This window comes from Emydura macquarii, unplaced genomic scaffold, assembly GCF_026122565.2.
Source record: "Emydura macquarii macquarii isolate MOO-44397 ecotype Brisbane River unplaced genomic scaffold, CSIRO-AGI_Emac_v2 contig_915, whole genome shotgun sequence".
Lineage (NCBI taxonomy): Eukaryota > Metazoa > Chordata > Testudines > Chelidae > Emydura > Emydura macquarii.
The window spans coordinates 1,125,424-1,148,672 of NW_027131052.1; the positions used below are offsets into that span (position 1 = coordinate 1,125,424).

General features: G+C 57.3%; 1 protein-coding gene across 1 annotated transcript; it reads right to left on the reverse strand.

Annotated features, from left to right (window-relative positions):
- Positions 1–438: 438 nt before the first annotated feature.
- On the reverse strand, positions 439–20,206 carry PIGO (phosphatidylinositol glycan anchor biosynthesis class O). The gene is given in 11 exon segments (XM_067543557.1): positions 439–5,269; positions 5,916–5,986; positions 7,553–7,746; positions 8,079–8,282; positions 9,024–9,698; positions 9,701–10,592; positions 13,545–13,718; positions 14,512–14,671; positions 15,766–15,889; positions 16,863–17,006; positions 19,687–20,206. Coding segments are annotated over 11 exon segments (3,252 nt in total). The 5' UTR covers positions 20,180–20,206; the 3' UTR covers positions 439–5,148.
- Between the last annotated feature and the right edge of the window lie 3,043 nt (positions 20,207–23,249).

Below are 23,249 nucleotides of genomic sequence, written 5' to 3' on the forward strand. Positions count from 1 at the left end.
AAAAGCAGCCGCCCGCTGGCAGGTTCCTCTTCCGTTCCCCACCCTCCACGCGCACAAAGAAGCCCGCTCTCACCTCCGTTTTGGATCTCAGGCTTTATTGGCAATGATCAGTTTCGCCGCAGCACAGAACCAGACCAGCTGCAGGAGGCTCCTGTCACCTTCCAACATCCAAGAGTTTAATCTTTCACCTTCCATTTCCCCCAAAAGGAGGTTAACAGACAGTACTTCAGCTATAGGCGAAACCAGGCGCAAGCTGCCCTACTCGGATTCACTGAGGAGAAGCAAGTCACACCCATAAAGCAAATCTTCCCCACCACCTATGAATTATATAATTAACCATTATTAATTACTGTTTCTAGCCCCTTCGGTGGGGATCTCAATGCATTTTACAGACAACTCAGCCTTACAATACCCCCCTGCTGAGGTAGGTCAGTATTATCCCAATTTTAGGCAAACTGAAGCACAAAAAGTGAAACAATTTTGCCCAAGATCACAGCAACTCCAGTCCAGAGCTGAGAAGAGAACACCCTTCCTGCTTCCCATTCCTCTGTTCCAAGCACTCGCCAACCCTTGTCTCGATGACAGGAGTGGTCCAGAGGTGAAGCTTTTAGATGAACGACCGCCACCAATTTGCCCACTCATTTCTCTTTTTAAAAAATCTCTACGCACTGGCAGAGACTCCAGAGTCACATCGACCCTCTAAGGCCGAGTTGCTACGGCAGAAAGAAAAGCAACAATCAGATGTGCAGAGATGCCCAGTATGCGCAGCCTCCTTAGAGCGCTTTGCACCCCACGCTCTCACTGTGCTTTACACAAATGGCTGTTTTCCCCATTTTCCAGACGGGGTCCCGGAGGCACAGAAGGTGAAGCAGCTTGCCCAAAGCCACGTAGCCAGACAGTGGCAGGGCCAGGAACAGAAGCCAGGTCTCCTGAAACCCTCCCCCCCCACTATCTGCTGGACCACACAACCTCCCCAGGGGGCTATGGGGATGCAATACCCAGCGACGTACTCAAAGTGTGTCGGCACCCCTAAGGAAGACGAATGGTTTAAAACATTTCAGGGACGGATAAACAAAAATAGGATAAATGGGAGCAAAAGGAAAGAGGCTTAATCACAGACCGGTGCGGACAGCTGAAGTATGTGAAACTGTGGAATAAAGCAGATCGGACCAAGTCCTTGAGAACTCAGACCTGTGACCAACTCTCACTTCTTATATCCCAGGCTTTAAACACTAGACTCAAACACGCAAATGTCTCCATGGCTCTCCCATTCCAGCAGCTCTGCCCCTGTCCAACACTTGGGTAGGGTGTGCAAGACCAGATGGCGTTTTCTGCCACCATAGATAGACAGGGCCCCCTCGGTGCCAGGAAACGGTTGCTGTTAAGTGAAGCACAGCCAACCTTTACAAAAACAAATGAGTAGCAATTGCTAGGGGGAGGCAGTGCAAAGGGAACAAAACTTTCCCCTACACCATTGCAAGCCCAGATGCAACAGGCAGCACACTGAAAACCTGAAACTGAATTCCAGTGTCATTGAATCAAACTGCACAAGTACACAAGCTACTCTGAGGGCCAACTGCTCAGGCCCACTCCTGCCCGCCTTTGGCGCACACAACTCCCAGTGAGGTCAACAGCGGCGTCACCTTGCAGGATCAGGCCCTAGATTTAATATGTAGCTTCCCAGCCATCACCAGATCCATTTCTAGGTACTGGCTCCGGCGATCTGCAGAGCCCGACAGACTAGGCCTGCATCCCACCGATGGTGTCTCTACACGCTGTGCCACAGTAGACAGTGTGCAGGGACAAGTTTGAGCAACAGGTGACGGATGATCCTCCGGGCCCTGTGTCCCAACCTACTGAAATCCCCATCAAGGGGCAGCAGGTGGGGCTCTAGCCTGGCTCCGTTTCGGGAACAATGCGAATCTCCCGAGTTTGCACCGAGTCCAACTCCATTGGGATGGGAGACGACTGCCTGAATTTGTGTCAGGCTCACACCAGAGTCACTGAGATGCTGACAGGTGCTGTGCTGACGGGCTGAGACTCAGAGAGGGAACAAAGGGCAGGATTTTCTTCTTTAACAGCACCCCTGGAATTCAGAGACTGAATACACTCCTAACTCCCTGAGAACCACTCACAGCCTGGCTGGGCCCAGCGAGCAGCAGCCTCAGGGCATCACTTCAGAGTTTTAAATTAACAAGCACAACTGGTTTCCGTTCACTAGAATAACCAGCACATCCAAGCACTTGACAAATATTAACTCATTTATCCGTAGTGGACAGATGGTACAGTATAACTCTGGGGCTCTTCGGCATCTCTGGTACATTCACCTGAATGGCAGCCGAGTGGCGAGGCTGAAGGGCAGCTGGGAAAAACTGCTACAGAACTGGTAACATTCACATAAAAAATGACAAGCGTTGCGACAGTCCTTAGTGGGTCCTCTGTCTGCTTGGACTCAGCTCCGCGGGACAGCGGCCTAGTCTCCCTCTGTACAGCAACTAGGACAACAGGTCCCAAATCCTACCTGGGACTTCTGGGCACTCCCGCGACACAATTATTCCATGATCCCCTCCTCCAGTGAAGATGTGCACCCGGATAGTCCGGTGACGGACCTCTAGGGAATTAGATTATTTCTATTTTATTGCCAGGGAAACTCAGAGAGAGAGAGAGAGAGAGAGAGAGAGAGAGAGAGAGGCAGGGAGATTGCCCCAGGCCACAGTCTGCAGCAGAGCTGGGATCAGAAATCAGGAGTCACAGCTCCCAGGCCCGTGCCCAAATTCACGAGACTGCCATGCAGCCACAAGGACAATGGCATTTAAACATTTAAAAGTCAAAAGATTCAAAATCAGTTTCAGAGCCATCCCCAGCTGGAAGGGGACAACACTAGTGACACAGGGTGGGGTTTTGTGCTTTTCATGGAGCCAGGACTCCTGGGTTCCGTTCCTGCTTGGCCACAGACTCACCGTGTGGCCACGGGTCACACCACAGCCACACGTGCCTCAGGTTCCTCAGCTACTAAATGGGGATAATCCAGACCAGGCTGGGCGGAGGCTGTTAGCCGCTAAGCGCTTGGAGATCTCCAGCGACATGCACACGAGCGCTCAGCAGTGCGGTGAAAGCTCTTGAGGAAGGGGAGGCCGGCTAACTGATCAGCAGCACTCAGTAGGGTCTGAACTAGCAGCTGAGCACCTGCTGGCTACCGCGGAGACCCATTATATAAGCGGTGACCCAATCTAACCAAGTGGACGCAGCTACAAGCCAAGGGAGGACAAACAGGGCCCAGAGAATTACAGTGACTAGCCGCTCTCTTCTGAAAAGCCGGGCGCTTTGGGGATAACAGTAAGAATTCAAACAGGCGGCCAGGATAACTTTGGGGGCCACAAAAGGACCCAGAGGCAGGAGACTAGGAAGGGCCCAGAACGACCCTGGCCACATAGCACAGTGAATTGAAGTCAAACTTGTACAGCTATTCCCACTGGTTCAAAACCAGAAACAGACTGGGAGTGAAAAGCAGCCAGATCAATGATCCCAGAAAACAGTTCTCAGCTCCTTTCGCTCCAGAGAGCTGCATTAACACACAGTACAGATCACTTCACCCACCCTGGGGGGGAGAGCAGGACTGAATAGCACCAAGTAATGCCATAGTGACTTAGGGCGGAAGTGAAGAACACCACATCCGACTGAAACTGCAGGGAGAATTTAGGGAGGCAGAATGGAACAATCCCCGCTGGAATTTAGCCAGGCCCCGTGGTTAACACCCCAACCCCTGCAAAAAAGGGATACCATCTCATGATCATAAACAGTAGGACTGAGGTTGGTTGGGACAGCTCATTTGAGACGTCACCCACAGCAGAACACCCCACACTGGAGCACCCAGGTCCGTATGGCAAAAAGCACCACACACTGAATCACGAATACCCCCTGCAGCACTGGAGGTTTTCTTAAAGACCGTCCAGTCACTGACCAGGCTCTATCCTGCTTCGCGCGTGAGATACGGCCCAGTGCGTCTGCAGGCGCTGAGCTAGCAATCCTGCGGTGGGGTTATCTGCTGCAACGCGCTTCAGAGCAGTGGTCTCCAGCCACCGACGAGCACATGCCAGCTGCTAGGCCTGCAGCCTTGGCTCTCCCTTTCTCCTTTAACAAGGAGCCTCGAAGCGGGGCCCTGTCACTACCCGGCTGCCATTCAGCTGTGCTCACGAGCCCGCCGCACTGGGTGGGTTGCTCAGAATCACCAGCCTGGCCTGGGAGCAGCCAGAGTTCCACAGCAGAGTCAAGCGCATGCACCAGAAGAGGAGACAAGGGGCACTGGATGCTAGAGCTGAGGTCTCTGTCTGGATACCAGAAAAGACCCTCCGTGCTGTCTCCCACCCCAGGTTTAAACAGTCGCCGGTACAGATTGTTGCTAACCCAGCCACAGGTACCCTCTGAAAGCACCGTGCTGTGCAGGCTTCTCCTCTGGTCAGTCTGTCTCACACACACACCCCCTGCAGGGTGTAGGGCTCGCATATGCAGCCCCTTCAGTCGTGCTGAGGAAGACGAGGAGAGAAGAGGATCAGTGAGGCAGGGGGTATCCCCATCACACAGCAGCGGACAATTCAGCCTCCAGCTTGGGGGGGAGACAGCCTTTTAGAAGCTGCCCTTCTGTGCTGCCCCTGCCCGAGCAGGGGATCGGGAGGAGGCTGCTGCACCGCACCGGGTGGCCAGGCGGTCGCCAACACACCCAGGAGCTCCTCATCTGATGAGGCACGGTCTCTGCCCCAGGAGAGGTAGCAAACACCAAGGCAGCGAGCGGCCCAGCGGCCCATTCTGCCCAGCAAGGAGAGATGGCAGGGAAACAGCAGCAAGACGCCCCTCACTCACCCAGCTACAGGGGGGCACTTGAGGCTTTGTGCTTTCTTCCTCTCCCCAACAGACCCTTCTGCTGCTACAAAGACACTTGGGGTGAGCTCCAAACCCTCCAGTGACACAGTGAGTGAGGCCAGAGAACAGCCGGCAGCTGCTCCCTCCCTGTAGCGCCCAGCAAGGAGCTAGGGATGATCCATGGCTACTGTCCAGTAGGCAATCACTGGTGGTGGCTCCGGAGTCCCTCCAGGGGTCGGGGCGTTAACCACGGGGCCGCCTCGGATTCCCTGCCTCTCAGCGGCTCAGACGCTACCTGGGCTGGAGCTGCTCGAACCAGGCGCTGACGGCGCAGTCCACACGCAGCACCAGGAAGAGCCCCAGCAGGAGGCAGATGCTGCTCGTCATGAAGCCCAGAGCCTCGAAGAGGAACCTGCAGACAGGACAGACAGCGTGCATGCATCACACCAACATCCCTGCCAGGGACCACAGGCCTCCCCTGCCCCATGCGGTCCCCCAAGTCTATCTGTCTAGTTTGAATCTGACTCTCCTGACAGCAAGGGGCCGAGGGGGTCACAGATCCCAAAACCTCCGGCCTGCACAGGCCACGGTATCCCATCGGGTCCTGACACCAGCCAACAGCTTCTAGCTGAGCTCAGGTCTCAGCCTGAGCTCCAAGTGAGGGAGGATGCCCACGCCCTGCCGATCTGCTCCAACGGCGAATCACCCTTTGTCTTGCTGCATTATCTTCCCCAACACCACTGCTCTGTGCTGCCCCCAAACCCTGACGTGCTGCACCCTTTTCTGGGCCAGCCCTGAGCCCCCGCAGGGTCACAGTACTCGGGCAATGGTGGATTCTGCATTGCTCGACGTTTTTAAGTCACGGTGGGATGTTTCTCTAAACGATCTGCTCTGGTTCAAACAGGCATTCATTCTGGGACGTCCTATGGGCTGTGCTATGCAGGCGGCCAGACTAGCTGATCACAGTGGTCCTTCCGGCAGCAGAGTCTAGGGCTATTGGTCAAGCTGCCGGGAACAAGAGGCCGACCCAAGGACAAAGAGCAGCTCCTGGGACTTACTTTGGGGCAAACACCTTCCAGACCATGAGATGCCTCCGGAGGATCATGGCTGCCCCGACACAGGCCAGGAGCTGAGGGGAAGAGCAGGGAGGCAGCTGTTACGCATTACCCTTGAGAGCCGCTCCCAGCCCATGGCGGCAGGTCCACTTTTGACAAGAGTATTAAGCCATGCAGGTCACTTACTGCATCGTGGGAAAGCAAATTAACACCCCAAAAGGGTCTTTCTTCCCTCTTCTCCCTGTGTGCACACACCTACAAAGGAGCTGCAGCGAGCAGGGACAGGTGGTGTGTCTCCAAACCACGGATTTCAATTGGGGAGTCAGACCAGTATCCCCTGGGTGCAGACACCAGCCCCTGGACTGTAGGGGTGTCTAGGACAATAAGCCCCACACAAAGGGAGAAGAGCTATCACCAGGCAGGGGCAGAGTCTTACAGAGGGAGCCCTACGACTCGCCAGGACGCCGCAGGCTGCACTCAGCGGACATCAGATGCATGCTGGTCTTTGCAGTGCAGGGACCAAGCGCACAGGACGAGTCAGCCCCTTCGCCTGGGGCGTCACTCACGCCAGTGACACGCTGTCACTCCTGCCAGCTCTGCAGCGCCAGCCAAGCTCCAGAACAGCGGCCACAAGGAAACGCTCATTAAAACGCAGCCTGGCAGCTTGCCCCACTGGGACTCATTACACCAGAAGAGTGAGACTGGACGGGCCCAGGCCATGCCAGGGGGTCAGGTTGACATTCCCCCCTGAACTCATCCCACTGGCCCCAGCTACTGCAGCACTCCCATTAGCCGAGACAGGCAGGAGTCCCGAGACCTTTTCAAAACCAGACAGGAGAGGACTGAGGGCACCTGGGACTCAGCGTCCCGATTTCTATCAATGTAACACAGCCCCTCAAAGTGCCCCTCAGTCTGGCCCCTCCCACTCAGATCCACCCCAGAGCCGCTGCCTGTATGGACACAAATGTCTTCACTGCTTGCCCCCGGGGAGCCCTGCAGCGCTGCCCCAGCTCCGGCAGAGGGGGCTGAGCCCATTCCTCCGTGCGTGTCTGGGTCAGCGGCACTACGTTCCAGTCAGCGGCACTGGGGCAAACACGGGCAGACAGCAGGGCTGCCAGGTGGCACCGAGGGCAAACCCCGGCCCGTGCAGCCTTTGACTGCAGCGCGTGAGAGGAAAAGAGCCCGGCTGTGACTGATGCTGGCAGGGAGAAAAACCCGGGTTTTCACTTGCGTATTTTTTTACAAGCACACGTGCAGGCAGGTTTTCCGACGCGCTCAGCGTGCTGGCTGCCGGGAGGAAGGTCAGTCCCCCAGGGGTTCCACGGCACGGCCACAGGCTGCGGCAGCCCCGCCGTCCCAGAGCAGCCAGGCGTGGCTCACTGGGCGCTAAGGGGCGTGGATGAGAAGCGCAGGGAGGTTTGTCCGGCAGCACCGTAACGAACACAAGCCAGCGTCGCTGCCATGGCGCCTCCACCCACGGACCGTCACTGCCCCGCTGAGGTCTCCTTGGCAAGGGGCCCCGGGTAGCTCCCCACAAGCTCAGGGAAGAATCCCAGCCCCAGCCCAGACGGCAGGGCTCGTTGTTAACCCTGTGGTGTCCACACTGTCACATCTCAATGCAGCTTCCCTCCTGCCCCTACCTGCACGCCCAGCACGAAGAGGTACTTGAGCCCCAGCTGCAGCAGAGCCGCTGAGAACCTCTCCGGCGACTCCCGCAGCCTCATCTCCATCATGTGCTTCTCCTCCTCCTCCTCCAGCTCCTCCTTCTGCTTCCTCCTCTGCGAGCTGGGCGCCTCACAGACAAAGGGCCAGAGCAGGAGCAGAGGGCAGCCAACTACCTCGAGGACAAAGGCACAGGAAGTTAGCAGGAATCCCGGGGCGCGGGGGAGACACAGCTGGGGGGGGGGGGAGGGGGGCTGCTCGAGAGCAGCTGGGACTGTTAGCCCCCAGGAGGTCAGCTTCATCCTGCTCATCAGTCACACAGCGCAGGAAGGCTGTGGCTCCGCGGCTCACCCGGGGGTCTGCAGAACACCCGCTGGAGAGCCACAAGGAGCTGGCCGCTCACGCTGTGCTGCTCCGCAAGGGGTCCAGGCTCCTCCCGGCTGCGAAAGCAGCTGCAGGGGACAAGCACGTCAGGCTCGGCAGCCCAAGAGGAAAGTCACTTACCTGCGAAGAGGATGTGGGAGGCGAACGTGTTGGCCCCCACCAGGAGCGCGGGCACCAGGTGGGTGCTGTGGCCCTGCTGGAACCCCGCGAAGGCTGCGTTCCAGTGGATGGCTGGGAAGATGGGCTGGTGGCCCGTGGAATAGAAGAACTGGGCGGCAGCCAAGACCCAGGCGGTGACTGCATACCAGGGGACCACAAAGAGCTCTGAGCGGGAGAGAGGTCAGCATCAAGGGGAAGGCTCTGGAGACTGCGCTGGCCCACAACTCGGACCAGGCAGGCGGGAGGGATGAACCAGGCTTCCAGCACTGGGCACCTTGGCCCTCCTCCCCCAGGGTTAAGGATGGTAGGTGCCCTCCTGGCCAAAGCACCAGGCAGCTCTCTGCAGGCTGGGGGTCTTCTGGCCAGTAGAGGGGCGGGGAACAGCGAGGCCCCACCCCCTTCAGCTCCCTCACACCTGGGGAGCACCCGGAAGACTGCAGTTGGCTCCCATCCTGCGGCAGTTAGCCCAGGTGTGAAGGGACAGTGAGCAGAACCCCATCTTCCTGGACAGCAGGGAACCCACCCACTGCACCCCACAGCCTCGGGCCTTCTCTCACGGCCCCAGTGATTTCCCTCCCCCCTTGGCTCAGCCCTGCGCCAGCAGGAACCGCTGACAAGGCAGGCTCCCAGTCACAGCACCGCACGGCGAGGTCCCTGGGAACCCAGCCCCCACGCTGCCTGGGCCTGCAGCAGCTCCCGCAACCACGGGACAGAGCTCGGTGCACCCCAGACTCCACGACAGGCAGCTGGGCCCAGTCCCCCTCCCTTGGGAGGCTGCTGGCCTCTGGGAGCAGGAGGTCGCCGCTGGCCTGGCCCAGCCCTGAGCCTGGGACAAGCGCATGGGAGAGGCTGGGACCTCCCAACCCAGAGAGAAACCTCCCCTGAGCAGCCCAGCTCCTGGCTCACCGGCGTCCCCAGCAAGGCTCGTGACACAGGCGTGGAGCCGCAGCAGCACGAAGGCCTCCAGGAAGAGGAGCAGGAAGGAGAGGCTCATCCTCTCGCTGTGCAAGATCAGCAGGAGGAAGACCAGCAGGGTGAGCGCTATGACCAGGGCGGCTGAGTACACGCTCCCCAGCCCGTAGGCTGCCACCGTGGCCCTCCGGTGAACCCTGTCCAGCTGGCTCTTCAGAGACTCCTGCATCCTCCTGTAGATCTGTGGGATGATGTAGAGGAGGTCGGCTTGGGAGCTGGGGGCCCCCTGATAAGGGGTCACGATGGGCTCCACTGACTCCCAGCTGTCCTTCACAAACACCGTCACGGGTTTCCACAGCACCAACAGGAGCCCCAGGGACACCAGGCCGTAGACAGCCCGCGGGAAGCCCACCAGCGCCACTTGCACCAACTCCTGCAGTTTGCCCAGCGTGTCCTCCACGCCCGAGGTGACGGCCCAGTAGCAAGCGATCCAGACCGCCGCCAGCGGGAAGGCCCAGCGCACGAAGAGCACCAGGGGGCTGGAGCTGTTCAGGTTCCCGTGGTGCCGCAGCCAGCAGCGCACCATGTACACCAGCCCGGTCAGCGAGGCCACGCACAGGAGGTAGAAGAGGTTCTTGGCCTGAGTGCTCTGCAGGCTGGAGAGGGGGCCAGGAAGAGCGAGGGCTGGCAGTGCGGGATCTCGTCGCGGCACTGGTGGAAAAGGCCTGAGAGGCGCACGCAGACCAGCAGCGCAGCCAGGAGGCACAGAAGCTGCCAGCTCTCCTTCTGGTAAGCGGCAGAGCCTAGGGGTTGCTTGGGGACTTCCGGAGCAGTCAGCCGGCCGTGCCAGTGCAGCCTCCCCACCAGCAGGATGGCCAGGGAAGCGAGCAGGAACGGGACCACCCGGGCCTCGGCCACCACGAAACTGTCCGAGAACATGGCGAAGCAGCGGATTGAGAGGATGCCCATGGGGATGACCAGCCTCTGCCATTCTCGCAGTCTCTGCCACAGGCCCCTGCTGGCCACGGGCGGCTGGACACCAGCCAGATGGGCTCGGTGGGGCCGGCGGCTCCACCAGTGCCAGAAGAAGCCAACCTGGGATGCTGCAGCTGACCACGACACCACCAGAATGAGCTCCAGTCCCTCCTGGGTGAGCAGGTGGCCCAGCCCCAGCAGAGCCGCCACCGCCAGGCCCCAGAGAAGCGGGTACAGGAGGTAGCTTCGGTAGGAGAAGTCCAGGGCCACTGCCAGCTCCGAGGCAACACAGCAAAGCAGGCAGGAGGCGGCGATGAGCGCACAGCCAGATGCCATGCGCAGGGGGTGAAAGCGGGCCCAGGACTCCATGCACATGGCCCGGGCCTCCCGCAGGTAATGCTGGAAGCGACCAACCAGACGCCCCAGCCTGGCCTCCAGCTCAGGCGATGCAGGCATCCCCTCCTGCACTCGGGCCAGCAGCCGGTCGTGCTCCTCCACCGCGGCAGAGAAAAGCTCCCGCAGGTGCTGGAGCTGTGCGGCCGGCAGGTCCTGGGTGGCCAGCGAGTAGGAGTGCAGGAAACGGTCCACCTGAAAGAGAAGGGCCACGGTCACAAATGGCAACAACAATGGAGATGCTCACTGCTGCCTGTCCCCCGCCCATCAGAGCGTCCCCAAACACCTGCCCTGGAAACCCACCCGCAGCAGCACTGCCTTCTTCTGGCCAGGCCTCGCCCACCCACGGACTGCAGACTGCAACCAGCACACACAGGGCTGCATAAAGCATGGATGGCCATGGATTCAGGGGCCATTCGATCATCCAGCCTGACCTCCCATACAACACAGGCCGGAGAACCCACCCTGATACCCCTTTGACCAAAGCATCTCCCAGGCAGGCAGGCAGCCAGGCTGGATCTGAAGACACCAAGCGACGGAGAGTCCACCAGTGCCCCTGACAATCTGTTCCAGTGGCTAATCAGCCTCCTTGTTCAACATTGGTGCCTTGTTTCTCAGTTGACTTGGCCTGACTTCAGCTTCCAGCTGTTGGACCTTGTTCTGCCTTTCTCTGCTAGATTCAAGAGTCCTCTAGTTCCTGGGGTTCCCCCCATGAAGGTGTTGACACACTGTAATGCAGTCACTTCTCAGCCTTCCTTCTGAGGTATAACTCTGCATGCTGCTGTATTAAAATACATTTGTTTGACTGGCCCCAGCACACCCAGTGATCCAGACAGTTCTGTGTAAAGGCCCTGTCTTCATTACTTACCCCTCTGCCAATCTGCAGGTCACCCACAAGTTTTATCAGCAGGGATTTTACATTTACTGCCAGATCATTGATGAACATCTTGAAAAGCCTAGGGCCTAGACCCGATCCCTGTGAAAGCACACTAGCAACACACCCATTCAATGATGATTCCCTACTGACAACTGCTTTTTGAGGTCTGTCGGTTAATTGGTTCTTACCCCATCTAAACTGATACTGTGTAGCGCTAGCATTTTTTTAAAGATCAGAACCTGTCAGTTTTAGTCCAAACCTTACAAAAGTCTCTGTCTATCACGTCTGTGCAGTTATCGTTATTAGCCAAACGTGGAATCTCATCAAACAATGGAATTAGGTTTGTTTGACAAGACCGATTCTCCATAAAATCATGTTCACTGGAGTGAACTATCTCCTGAGCCTTCCCATCTGTCAGCTGAATCCTAAACAGCTTTTCCATTGCTTTGCGCAGGACTGATGCCAGGCTTCCCTTATCAATTGTTTACACTTCAAAACTTGGAATTGATATCGACAGCTATCCATTTCCCCCTTTTTCCTTTTGTTTCATATTGGATTTTTTATTTCTAATTGCTGCCTTCACGTCATGACTCAACTGGGATGGAGTTTTAGCCAAAGTTGTCATCTAGCTGGAGTGTGGCTGTTTGAACATTGCTCAACCCCTTTGAAAGGACTCCCAATGTTCATTCCCATTTTTCTGGCTATATTTTTTCTCCCAGTCAGTTTCACTCATAATCTTCCCCAGCTTTGGGAAATTGGCCCTTTTGAAGGACCCAATAAATGTATTGCTAGTTGGGATTGTCCTCTGATGGCCCTCTTCTATGTAATCAGGTCACGGCCAATGATCAACTTCTAGTTCAATCATTAATTCATCTTGATCCCTAATAAGAAGGCCCAAGGCAGCCACCTCGTGTTGGGTGCAATACGCCTTTTGTGTTACAAAGTCAGCTCTCATTTTTAGCACCTCTCATGAGGTTTTACTGCTGGCTCCTAGACTGAAACCCTCCATAATGCTGTATTTCTGCCCACACATCCCAGAGAGGAGTAACTAATTCTGTTCTTTGGTTCGATCTGGTGGGCTGTAGCAGACCCCAGCAGTACTTCTCTTGTGTTTGCACACTGATCGATATGCATTCTCAATCCTGCACTCCGGAGCCAGCAGTAACTCTAAAACAGGTGATGGGGCCTTTAATGTGGCATGCCCCTCTCACCCACACACACACACTCCCTTTTACCCACTCATTCTTCCAGAACAGATTATAACCAGTAATTTTCACATCCCAATCATATCAATCGCCACTCCAGGTTGTGACACCAACTACATCACATTTCTTCCAGAGATGAGAATTTCTGTTCCTTCTTGCTTGTTATCCATACTCCCAACATTGGGACAGCAGCAAGTGAAAAACATCTCCTCTTCATGCTCTTGTCCCCTCGGTTCAATTTGTCCGTGACACGCTGAGCCTGAGGCATGCCGCACTCGCCTCCTTGGCACCCTCCTCAGTTGCCATGCTAGTTTAATGCCTGGCTGGTTGCTCCAGATTGTCTCCAAACAAAGCTAGCTCCCCAGCCTGTAAGATGCGCCCGTCCCATCCATACAGCCCCCTTTCCCGTGGCTCAATGTTCCACAAAACCTTCAAGCTTCACACCAGTCTGCAGCCAACAGTTCACCTCCAGGATTTTCTCCCTTCTCCTTCTAACAGGAGTGAAAGGATCTTTTGGACCTCCCTCTTCTCCCAAGATCCCTGAAATTTTCTATAATCTGTGTAGTTCCGCGTGATGCTGCCAGCAGATCCCAGTCAGGCTGCTGACACTGTGCCGCGGTAAGACAGACTGAAAGCACAGCAATGCTTCCCTGATGGCAACAGGCGATTAGCTGCCCTGGGGATTGATGAGTTAGTTGGGGTCGGCCCTGCTTTGAGTGGGGAGTTGGACGAGATGACCTCCTGAGGTCCCTTCTGACCCTCATCTTCTAGGACTGTATGGGACTATGAGCAGGAGGAGGGCTGGCAATGGGTGGGAGGATGGCAGGGGCCAGGCCAGGCAACAATTGTCCAGCTGGCTGAGAAGGATTATAAAAGGCATCTTCTCGAAGAGAGCAAGAGGTGTGGCTGGAGGAAGAGGGATGTCACAAGAGGAATGGCAGCCAGGCGGCCTGGATACCAGTCCGGGCACTAGCTCTGTGATCTTGGGCCTCTCCCCTCTGTTGCCCTCTCTGTGGAATGGGGAGAACCCCAGGTCTGTTAAGTGCTAAGAGGATCCGACCCTACCTGTCTGGCATTGATGTGATACGCCGAGAGCTGACTGAATGCTGCCGAAGCAGCTCCGCCGTCCCCCGAGAACAGCTCAGCCATCACTTCCCCGATGTTACTGTAGGGAATTGGCACGCCCAGCAGCAGAGCCAGCGTGGGCACCAGGTTCACCTGCGGGACGGTTTCCGGCTCCTGGAGGATGACAAGGACAGGGAGCCCGTCCAGTCAGTACACAGAAGCACAGCATGTCACACAGAGCAGGGGGACGAGCACACATTGATCTGGGGCAGGGTTAGGCCAGGCCGGGGGCTGTAGGGCACAGATGCACATGGAACATGCCACTCTGCCCCTCTGGGGCCCATCTGCATCGATACCCCAAAGGGCCTGCCACGCCTGGGGGTAGTGAAAGTGGCCCTGCTCAGGAGGCCCTGGGCCCCGTGCTCCAAGAGGTGTGGGGAAGCTAGAAACACTAATGGCCACCCCCCAACCTCCCCCCATGTCCTGCAAAGGTAGGAGGATTCCTGCTGCGGGAAGGGACCGAGCTGTTCCTGCAGCCACAAGATCTCCAGGGCCCAGGCCTAGCACGTCTGGTGGTTAACTGGGCCTGCTCGGGCTCTCTGCCACTCAGCCGGGTGATGCAGAGAGGGGACGAAGAACCTGGGAGGATATCCATGTGGGGGAGAGGCACCCACACCCCAGGGTGGATGGGAAGGGAAAGCCCCACCCTCTTCCCCGTCTCCTGGAGGGGGATCCCCTCTCTGGGGGAACAGAACAGACGAGGAGCAGCACCCGTTATCCGCTCACGCCGGCGTTTGGGGTCAGGAAAGGATTCGTGTAATGTTTCCTTGCTCCAGACGGTCCTGGCCAGATGTCTCCCTGCTCCTGTGACCCGTGGGCTCATTCCCCCTCAGACACCATCCCAGGAACGTGCCCAGCAGGACTCAGCCTCCCGCCAGGGCTCTGCTGGCGTCACGCTTCCTTTTACCTCGGGAAGGCGGGCGCCAAAGAGAGGCGTTTTACTGTACACGAAGAGCGCCGCATTCACTTCCTTCTCGCTGTCGCCTCCATGGTCCCCAGTCTCAGTCATTCCATGGTCCCCTGCCACCAGCAGCAGCGTGTCATTCCCCAGGTGATCCACCAGCAACCTGCCCACGGAGACAAGGCTCATCAGTCACCTCCTACCACCTCTGCCCGTCAATCTGGGGGCGCTGACACATGCCTGGATGCAGCCACAGGGCCTCTGGGGGGGCAAACCACAGGCAGGGCTTTGAGCACAACCAAGCAGGACCAGGCACAACCATGATGATCCAGCTTCTGTGCCAGGACCTGGCTGATTCCCCACAACAGAGGATGGCCGCCCAGATGCTATGGTGATGGGTTCCTTAGAAATGCAAATACAATGCAGAGCCCAGAGCGAGCAGCCTCCTGCCTAGATCCTACGTGAACGGCAGCGATGGGTCAGTGGAGTGCGTGTTTACCCGGAAGGATGTCCCGCACAGAAACAGGCTACAGCTGATCCTCTCTGGGGCCCAGGCTACATCAGGAAACCCTGGCTCATTGCATCACGCCTGGAAGGGGACGAGGCTCTGTGGGAACGCATTCAGCACGCCTTGGGGCTGTATAAATAGCACTTCGGCGCAGAGCCACGGCCGGGCAGCCATGCCAGCTCCAGCTATTCCACCCCACGCAGGCAGAGGAACTAATTCCTCCCCCCAGCCCCTCCAGCTGTTGTGCGACCTGCAAGGATTGGCGCATTCTTAGCACACTCTAGCCAAGGCTGTACTGGAGGGTCCCTGTCTCCATTCTAGCGGCAGAAACGCAGGCTCCGCTGGGGCCCAACCAGCTGTTTTCTGCCAGTTCAGTTAGGATCTAATGCACCAGCACAGCCTCTCTCGGCAAAGTCTGGGGACGGCCCCACACCTCCATGACCCAATTCAATCCCCACCAGTGTAAGAACATGTGGCCGACTGTGACCCTGTCTCCTGGTGGGACACAGCCTCGGTTTAAAGCTGCCGTTTCACTGCTAAGTGGTTTGAAGCCAGGATGCAGACGTCACAGGCACAGTGTGGGTGCTCCCTGCTGCCCAGCTCACCTGTACTGGGCTCTTCCCACAAGACTACCAGGAGCCAAGGGGAAGCTCTGGAGTTCAGGGGCCTCATAGCCCCCAGAAAAGCAAGGACAAGGGTGCCAGAAGGCAATAGGGTGAGCTGGCAAACCCCCACCCCAGAGCTCTGGTCACCTGAGCATCTCGTTCATCTGGGTGAGTTTCTTGGCCATTTCCGGATGGTCAGGTCCATGCTTGTGCCCACAATGATCCACACCCAGGAAATGAGCGATCAGCAGGTCCCATTCGCCACCATCCACTGCAGAACAGGGGAGAGGGCACGTGAGACCAAAGATGTCCCCTTCTGTTGGCCAGACAGCCAGCTACTCCAGAGTGGGGCCATCCTTCCCTAAGCCCGGCACGCCCCCTTCCACCACGCTTCTTTTACACTGCCAGCTCCACAGAGCAGGGATTACATTCTCCCCTGTGTTCAGAAAGGGCAGAGACACTGGGGGTGTAACTGCAACGAAAGCTGCCCCAGGCCACCCCCTCCCGCAAGTTCCTAAGGACACGCACTTTACTGCACACCATTCAGTCTCTATCTCCATAGGAAGAGATGTACTTTACTGTAAAGGACAAACCTGGGCTCACCCCATCCAAGGGGCAGATTCCTGGTCTTCTCAATAACAGACCATCTCCACATTCACTTATTTAGGTCTATAAATTGACTGTAAAAGGCACCTTTCCCCCAGTCCTATAGCCTTGGACAAGGTCCAGCTAAACACATACAAAGCCAGAGGTAACAAACTTATTGAGAAAGGTATCACCTCCCCGCGTGCCCGGACTGCTCCCAAAGCGTCATGTGCCTGGCAGGGCATTTCAATGACAGCCCGGGAGGCACAGCTGTGTAAGGGCCCTTCAAGGTTGAATGCCAGGTACAACGTTCCCTGCCTGTGTGCGGTATTCCCAGTGCAGAGCAGGCAGTGCTAGACTGTGGACTGCCAGGCCCAGTATTCTGATCGCCCTCTGGACTGGAGGGAGAGCACTGCACGAGCCTGGAGACCGAAAAGCTGCCGGACCAGGCTGCTGAGTCCTGGCAGAGCATTGCAGACAGCGTGGGCTGCAGCTGCAATCCGGCTGGGATGCAGAACAGTTCTCGGCTGGGCTCCACCCTCGGGCACGTGGCTGGGCAGCACTGATCCTTTCGTTCTCACAGCACACCTAGCCCGGGCTCAGAGCACAGCCTGGATGCAGAGAGGACGTGTTCCCAGCCCCCGGCAATGGCAGCTCACCAGTCCCGTAGAGATGCTGCAGGATCCCGTCGTCCACAGTGTGAAGATCCTTCACGTTAAAGGAAGGAAAGAAATACGAGCGGAAGAACTTCTGGGGAAAGAGTCCGTCCCAGGTGTCATCGCCCATGAAGACCACTCTCCTCCCTGGGAAAGCAGGACCAGAGTTAGCCCAGTGATACGTGGGGATCCAGGACGGGGTCCCAGCCTTGCCCATGCTGCTGGAGGTATCTGGCCAGGTCTGGCATGGTATATAAAGCACCAATTCCCCTCCCCCCTGGGCTCAGTGATCAAAAGTTAGCATCACCCATTGGCTGTTGAGAGGCCCGCAAGAAGTGAGGGAGGGAGATCTCAGCCCTGTGCCCATCAAAAATCCACCAAGCCCAGTGGCATTCATTGCCTCCCTGCCGGTCGCAGAGATGGCATGCGACCAACAGACCCAAGACATCCTAGCTCCCAGGCTCTTGCGTTAGACACCACAGCAATCATTCTCCAGCTGCACCACGATGCATTCAAGAGCATGAACAGCCCTCTCATGAACCTGCCCACCCCATACATACACTCACTTCGCCCCAGTGGCACCTCTGCATCCCCGCTCAGTCCCCCCAATACGGGCGTAAGAGCTGTCTTCTCTGCAGTGGCTGCCCCCAGGAACAGCCATCCTTTCATTCACACGACTGAAAAGTGAAGGTTGCTCACTTGTGACCGAGGTTCTTCGAGATGGACTTGGCCCATTCATGCTCATGGGATGGTCTGACCGGTGCAGCCTGAACAGGAAAATTCTACCACCAGTGGCCGTTAGTGCATCCACACCCCCTCCCTGAACTGGGCCTTCCAGGGCAAGGGTTTAAAAGGAGCGTGGCGCTCCACTACCTCAATTCTGTCTCACGTGACCCCCAACTGGTAAGCAGGACTCCAAGGTGGGGAAAGGTGATGTGGGGGGAGGGATGTGAACATGCAGAGTGCATCTCGAAGAACCTCAGTTCCAGGGAAGTAACCTTCGTTTCTTCCTTTGAGCATTCTCTGCACATTCCCACCCCTGGCCAGCTCAATCAGCAGTACCCTGCCCCGGGACGGTGGGACCAGAGATCTAGTCAGACAAGGAGTGCAGGATGGCCTGCCAAGCGTGGCGTCTGATCTAGACTCCAAATCGAAAGAATGACGTTTAGTGAGTGTGATCAGAGCTCCACACTGCTGCGCTGCAAATCTCTACTCGAGGAGCATGTCTATAGGCAGCCATGCAGGCTCCCTTTGATCTAGCTGAATGAGTTCTGATGCCTTGAGGAATGGATAATCCCTTCAGTTTATAAGCTTCATAAATACCTAACCCATCTAGAGAGAGATTTACAGAAACCGCTTTTCCCTGGTTTTTTGGTCCATAAGCTGTAAACAGCCTTGAAATTGTTTAGTCCTGTGTGAATACAAAGAGAACACTCTCCTAGCGGTGGAAGGCGTCAGGGCCTCTCACATGGCGTTTGACCCCGGAGGCCGGGCAGGGTCAGACACAGCTTGAACCGAGCGGCTCACTACGGTTGGCTGGGCTCTCGGCTGACCAGACTGGATGATGCTTTGAACTTCGTTCCTCCAGCCTACCCTAAGGCCTTCCGGTGCTGGGTTTCAGTGAACGAACACGCCCGATTGTTCGGACAAGGCTGTGTGAGCGTCACTGCAAATAGCTGGCGAGGCGCAGTAATCCCTGCGGAGCGCACAAATCTCCCTCGGGGTCTGCCTGACGGATCGGCTGAACTGAGCTCACAGTGCGAAGCTGGGGGGGCTGCAGGCCCAGTGTAAGGAGGCGGTGAAGCCACATTGCCTACCCTGAAGAAAGAGCGAGAGCCCTGGGGGGGTCTGGCACGCTGAAGGGCTCCCCTACAGACTGTTCCAGAGCTGGGGCCGTAGCACCGATCCAGTGGACCCGTGACAATAACATCAGCTCATCTGAGGGACAGGCACGGAGATACTACAGCACCGTGCACAGTACACAGACCTGACAAAGAGAAAACTCTGTCTCTGGGAAGCCCCAGCCCTCCCCTCCTCTTCTCTCCACCGTCCTGTGCCCCCCTCCCCTGCTGGATTAGGTCATTTCCAGACTGCCAGTTCCTCAGGGCAGGGGCCCCGCTTTTCATCTACAAAGCACCCAGCATAACCGAGATACAGTAGAAACAACGACAGTTTTCTCTCTACACAGCTTTTGGGAAGGCCTGGATGAAACACGGTAGTGGCTGAATGTGATCCTGGCACAGGGATAGGCAGGAGCAGTCTGTCCGCCCGCCCCACAGCACCACCACAGTCCACGCGTGGACTCCTCCCAGGCACAAACACCTGCAGCGAGATTCAAATGGAAACACCCTAGAGCCTCCCGCCTGCTCCCAGATCCACCCTGTGGTGGCCATGTGGGGCCATTGTAACTCTCTACCCCACACATTTTGGAGCATGCCACGATGCTCCTGCTGGCTGGGATGCTCTCCCAATAACCTCGTCCAGACCCAAACCTCCACCTGTCTCAGAATCAGCCTGGCTCCACACATGCCTTCACCCCCCATCAGTTCCCAGACTCTCTCTTGCTCCCAGTACAGTGCGGAGGCCCTGCATTCACCACCATCTTGGCCAACGCTCCAGCGACGGGGCCGCTAGAGCATGACGTGCTACAGTTCGAGCTCCCCGGCTGGAGCTGTCACCACCTCACAGGGTCTGTAGAGCGGGCAGGGGATGCGGTTTCCTCACTACGACCCGGGGGTTATACCCACCCGGCTACCTCCTCTTGCTGGCCCAATCCTCCCCCGCCACACTGGCCCAGCAAACCCCGGCGCGAGCCGGGCCCGCGCACCGTTCTGCACCAGCTGGCTGAGCAGGTTGTCCTCCTCGATGGCGTAGGTGGCGAAGTTGCTGCCCACGTCGATGAAGGTGGGCAAGGAGCCGGTGGTGATGCCCTTGATGCGCTGCATGGTGGTGGTGGGCGGGTCGGCGCGGAAGCGGTAGAGCCGGGCGTGGCGGGGCTGGGAGCCGGCCAGCTGGTGCAGGAAGCCCAGTCTGTTCTCGTAGGGCCGGGGCCGCTCCTTGGCGGGGTCGAAGCGGGCGAACTCGAAGGTCAGGGCGTCGATGACGAGCAGCACGGCCTTGGGGAACCGCCGGCGCCTCCAGCAGGCGCCAGGCGCGGGGCCCTGCCCGGGCCAGGCCGGGGCGGCCAGCGGGTCGGAGCAGGAGCTGCGGTTGGTGAGCTCCAGCCGCATGAGCAGGAAGCCGCTGGTGAAGAGGCCGATGCCGGAGAAGAAGAGAAAACAAGCCCAGGCCAGGAAGAGCAGCACCGGCCACCGCCGCATCCTGCCGGGAGGGGAGACGGTCGGAGCCGGCAGCGCCCTGCCCTCCTCTGCCCCCCACATACCCCCCAATCCAATCTCACCCCCCCGCCCTGCCCCCCATCCAGCTCACCCCCCCGCCCTGCCCCCCTCTGCCCCCCACATACCCCCCAATCCAATCTCACCCCCCGCCCTGCCCCCCATCCAGCTCACCCCCCCGCCCTGCCCCCCTCTGCCCCCCTCGTGCCCCCCAATCCCAGCTCACCCCCCCCTGCCATGCCCCCTGCTGACCCTGCTCCCCCCGTACCCCCAATCCCAGCTCACTCCCGCCCTGCCCCCCTCTGCCCCTGCTCCCTCCATCCAGCTCACCCCCCCACCCTGCTCCCCTCTGCCCCCCACGTGCCCCCCAATCCCAGCTCACCCCCCGCCCTGCCCCCCTCTGCCTCTGCTCCCCCCGTACCCCCAATCCCAGCTCACCCCCCACCCTGCCCCCCATCCAGCTCACCCCCCCGCCCTGCCCCCCTCTGCCCCCCTCGTGCCCCCCAATCCCAGTTCACCCCCCGCCATGCCCCCTGCTGACCCTGCTCCCCCGTACCTCCCATCCAGCTCACCCCCCCCCGACCTTGCAACCCCCCCGTACCCCCAATCCCAGCTCCCCCCCGCGCTCCCCCCGCCCAGCTGACTCCCCGGGGCTCGGCGCTGGGGGGGGCGGGGGGGGTCAGTCGGGGCTCCCGGTACCTGCGGGCGGCGCGGAGCAGCAGCGAACCCGGAAGCGCCGAGCCGGCTGCGGGCGGGCGCCGGGCGGGCGGGACTCGGGGCTGGGAGCAGCGGCGGCGGCGGCCGGACGGGAGAGGCCGGGCCCGGCCAGCGCCCCCCAGCGGCCGGAGGAGCGGCCGGACCCGGGCTCAGCCACTCCTGGAGCCCCGCCCACGGGATCCCACTGCTGCCCCCAGGCTGCCCCGGCCTCCCCCCAGACCCTGCCCCTCCCCCTGTCTGCCTCCCTCCTCTCCTGAGAGCCTGTCCCCTAACCCTGCCCCTAGGACCCGCCCCGGCCAGACTCCCCCCACCTCCCCCCTCACACCCTCAGCCGTGAAGATCGATGTAAAGAATCTATTTGGTTTCTGCACCGTGGCTGTGTCTGCCTGGAGTGCGGCTTTAGCATCTCCATCGCCCAGCCGCCCACTGGTACCCTGCCTCCGAGGTACTTCACTTTGTTTTTGCTGTTACTTTTTCAGTCTGTGGCTAGCTGGTCTTCAAATCCTTTTCTGGCCTTCCTGTTACACCTTTACACTTCGCTTGCCAGTTTATGCTCCTTTCTATTTTCCTCAACAGGATTTAACTGCCACTTTTTAAAGGATGCCTTCTTGCCTCCCGCTGCTTCTTTTACGTCGTTATTTAGCCACGGTGGCACTTTTTTGGTCCTTACACTACGCTTTTTAATTTGGGGTGTACATTTAAATTGAGCTTTTATTACGGTGTCTTTAAAACGTGTCCATGCCGCTTGCAGGGATTTCACTTTTGGCACTGGACCTTTTCATTTCTGTTTAACTAACTTCCTCATTGTTGTGTAGCTCCCAGTTAAATGCTACTGTGGTGGGCTGCTTTGGTGTGTCCCCCTATCCCCACAGGGATGTTACATTTTATTCTGTTATCATCACTATTACCAAGCGGTTCACCTGCAGTCACCTCTTGATCCATTTAGCACTCAATCAAGAATTGTCTCTCCTCTTGTGGCTCCAAGTCTGGCTGCTCCAAGACGCAGACATTTAAGGTGTCAAGAAAATTTCTCTCCGCATCCCGTCCTGTGGTGAGATGTACCCAGACAATATGGGGATAGTTGAAATTCCCCATTATTCTTGTTTTCTATTTTTATAGCCTCTCTGATCTCCCTGAGCATTTCACAGTCACTATCACCGTCCTGGTCAGGTGGTCGGTAGTATATCCCTACTGCTATATTCTTCTTATTCAAGCATGGAATTACTATCCATAGAGATTCTATGGCACAGTTCGGTTCATTTATTTTTTATTTCATTTGACTCTACGCTTTCTTTCACATATAGTGCCACTCCCCCACCAGTATGACCTGTTCTGTCCTTCTGATATATTTGGTACCCTGATATTACCGTATCCCGTTGATTATCCTCATTCCACCAAGTTTCTGTGATGCCTATTATATCAATATCCTCATTTAATATGAAGCAATCAAGTTCAGCCATCCTAGTATTTAGACGTCTAGCATTTGTATACAAGCACTTCTAAAAATTGTCACTTTTTAGCTGTCTGCCATTATGTGATGTAACTGAATGGGACCGTTTTTCATCAGATCCTACCCATATTTTATCCTCTTCCATCTCCTCCTTACTAGGACATAGAGCATCTCCATTAATAGATCCTCCCCTAAGGGATGTCTCTGTCAGAACCACATGCTCCTCTGCACCTGTTGGCTTTCCCCCACTCTTCAGTTTAAAACCTGCTCTACGACCTTTTTAATTTTACATGCCAGCAATCTGGTTCCATTTTGGTTTAGGTGGAACCCATCCTTCCTGTATAGGCTCCCCCTTTTCCCAAAAGCTTCCCCAGTTCCTCGTAAACCTAAACCCCTTCTCCCTGCACCATCGTCTCATCCACGCATTGAAACCCTGCAGTTCTGCCAGTCTAACTGGCCCTGCGTGTAAAACTGGAAGCATTTCAGAGAATGCTGCCATGGACGTCCTGGACTTCAGTCTCTTACTGAGCAGCCAAATTTGGCCTCCAGGACCTCTCTGCTATCCTTCCCTATGTCATTGGTACCTACATGTGCCACGACCACTGGCTCCTCCTCAGCACTGCACACGTCTGTCTAGATGCCTGGAGAGATCCACAACCTTCACACCCGGCAGGCAAGTCACCGTGTGGTTCTCCCAGTCATCACAAATCCAGCTACCTATGTTTATGATGAGCGAGCCCCCCATTACTATTATCTGTCTGTTCCTAATAACTGGCGTTCCCTGCCCCGGAGAGGTTCTACTTTGATTATTCTCAGTAAATGTCATCAGTAAATGTCAGGATTTGATGGTCAGTAACTGTCAGTCGACTTCACTGTACACACACAAAC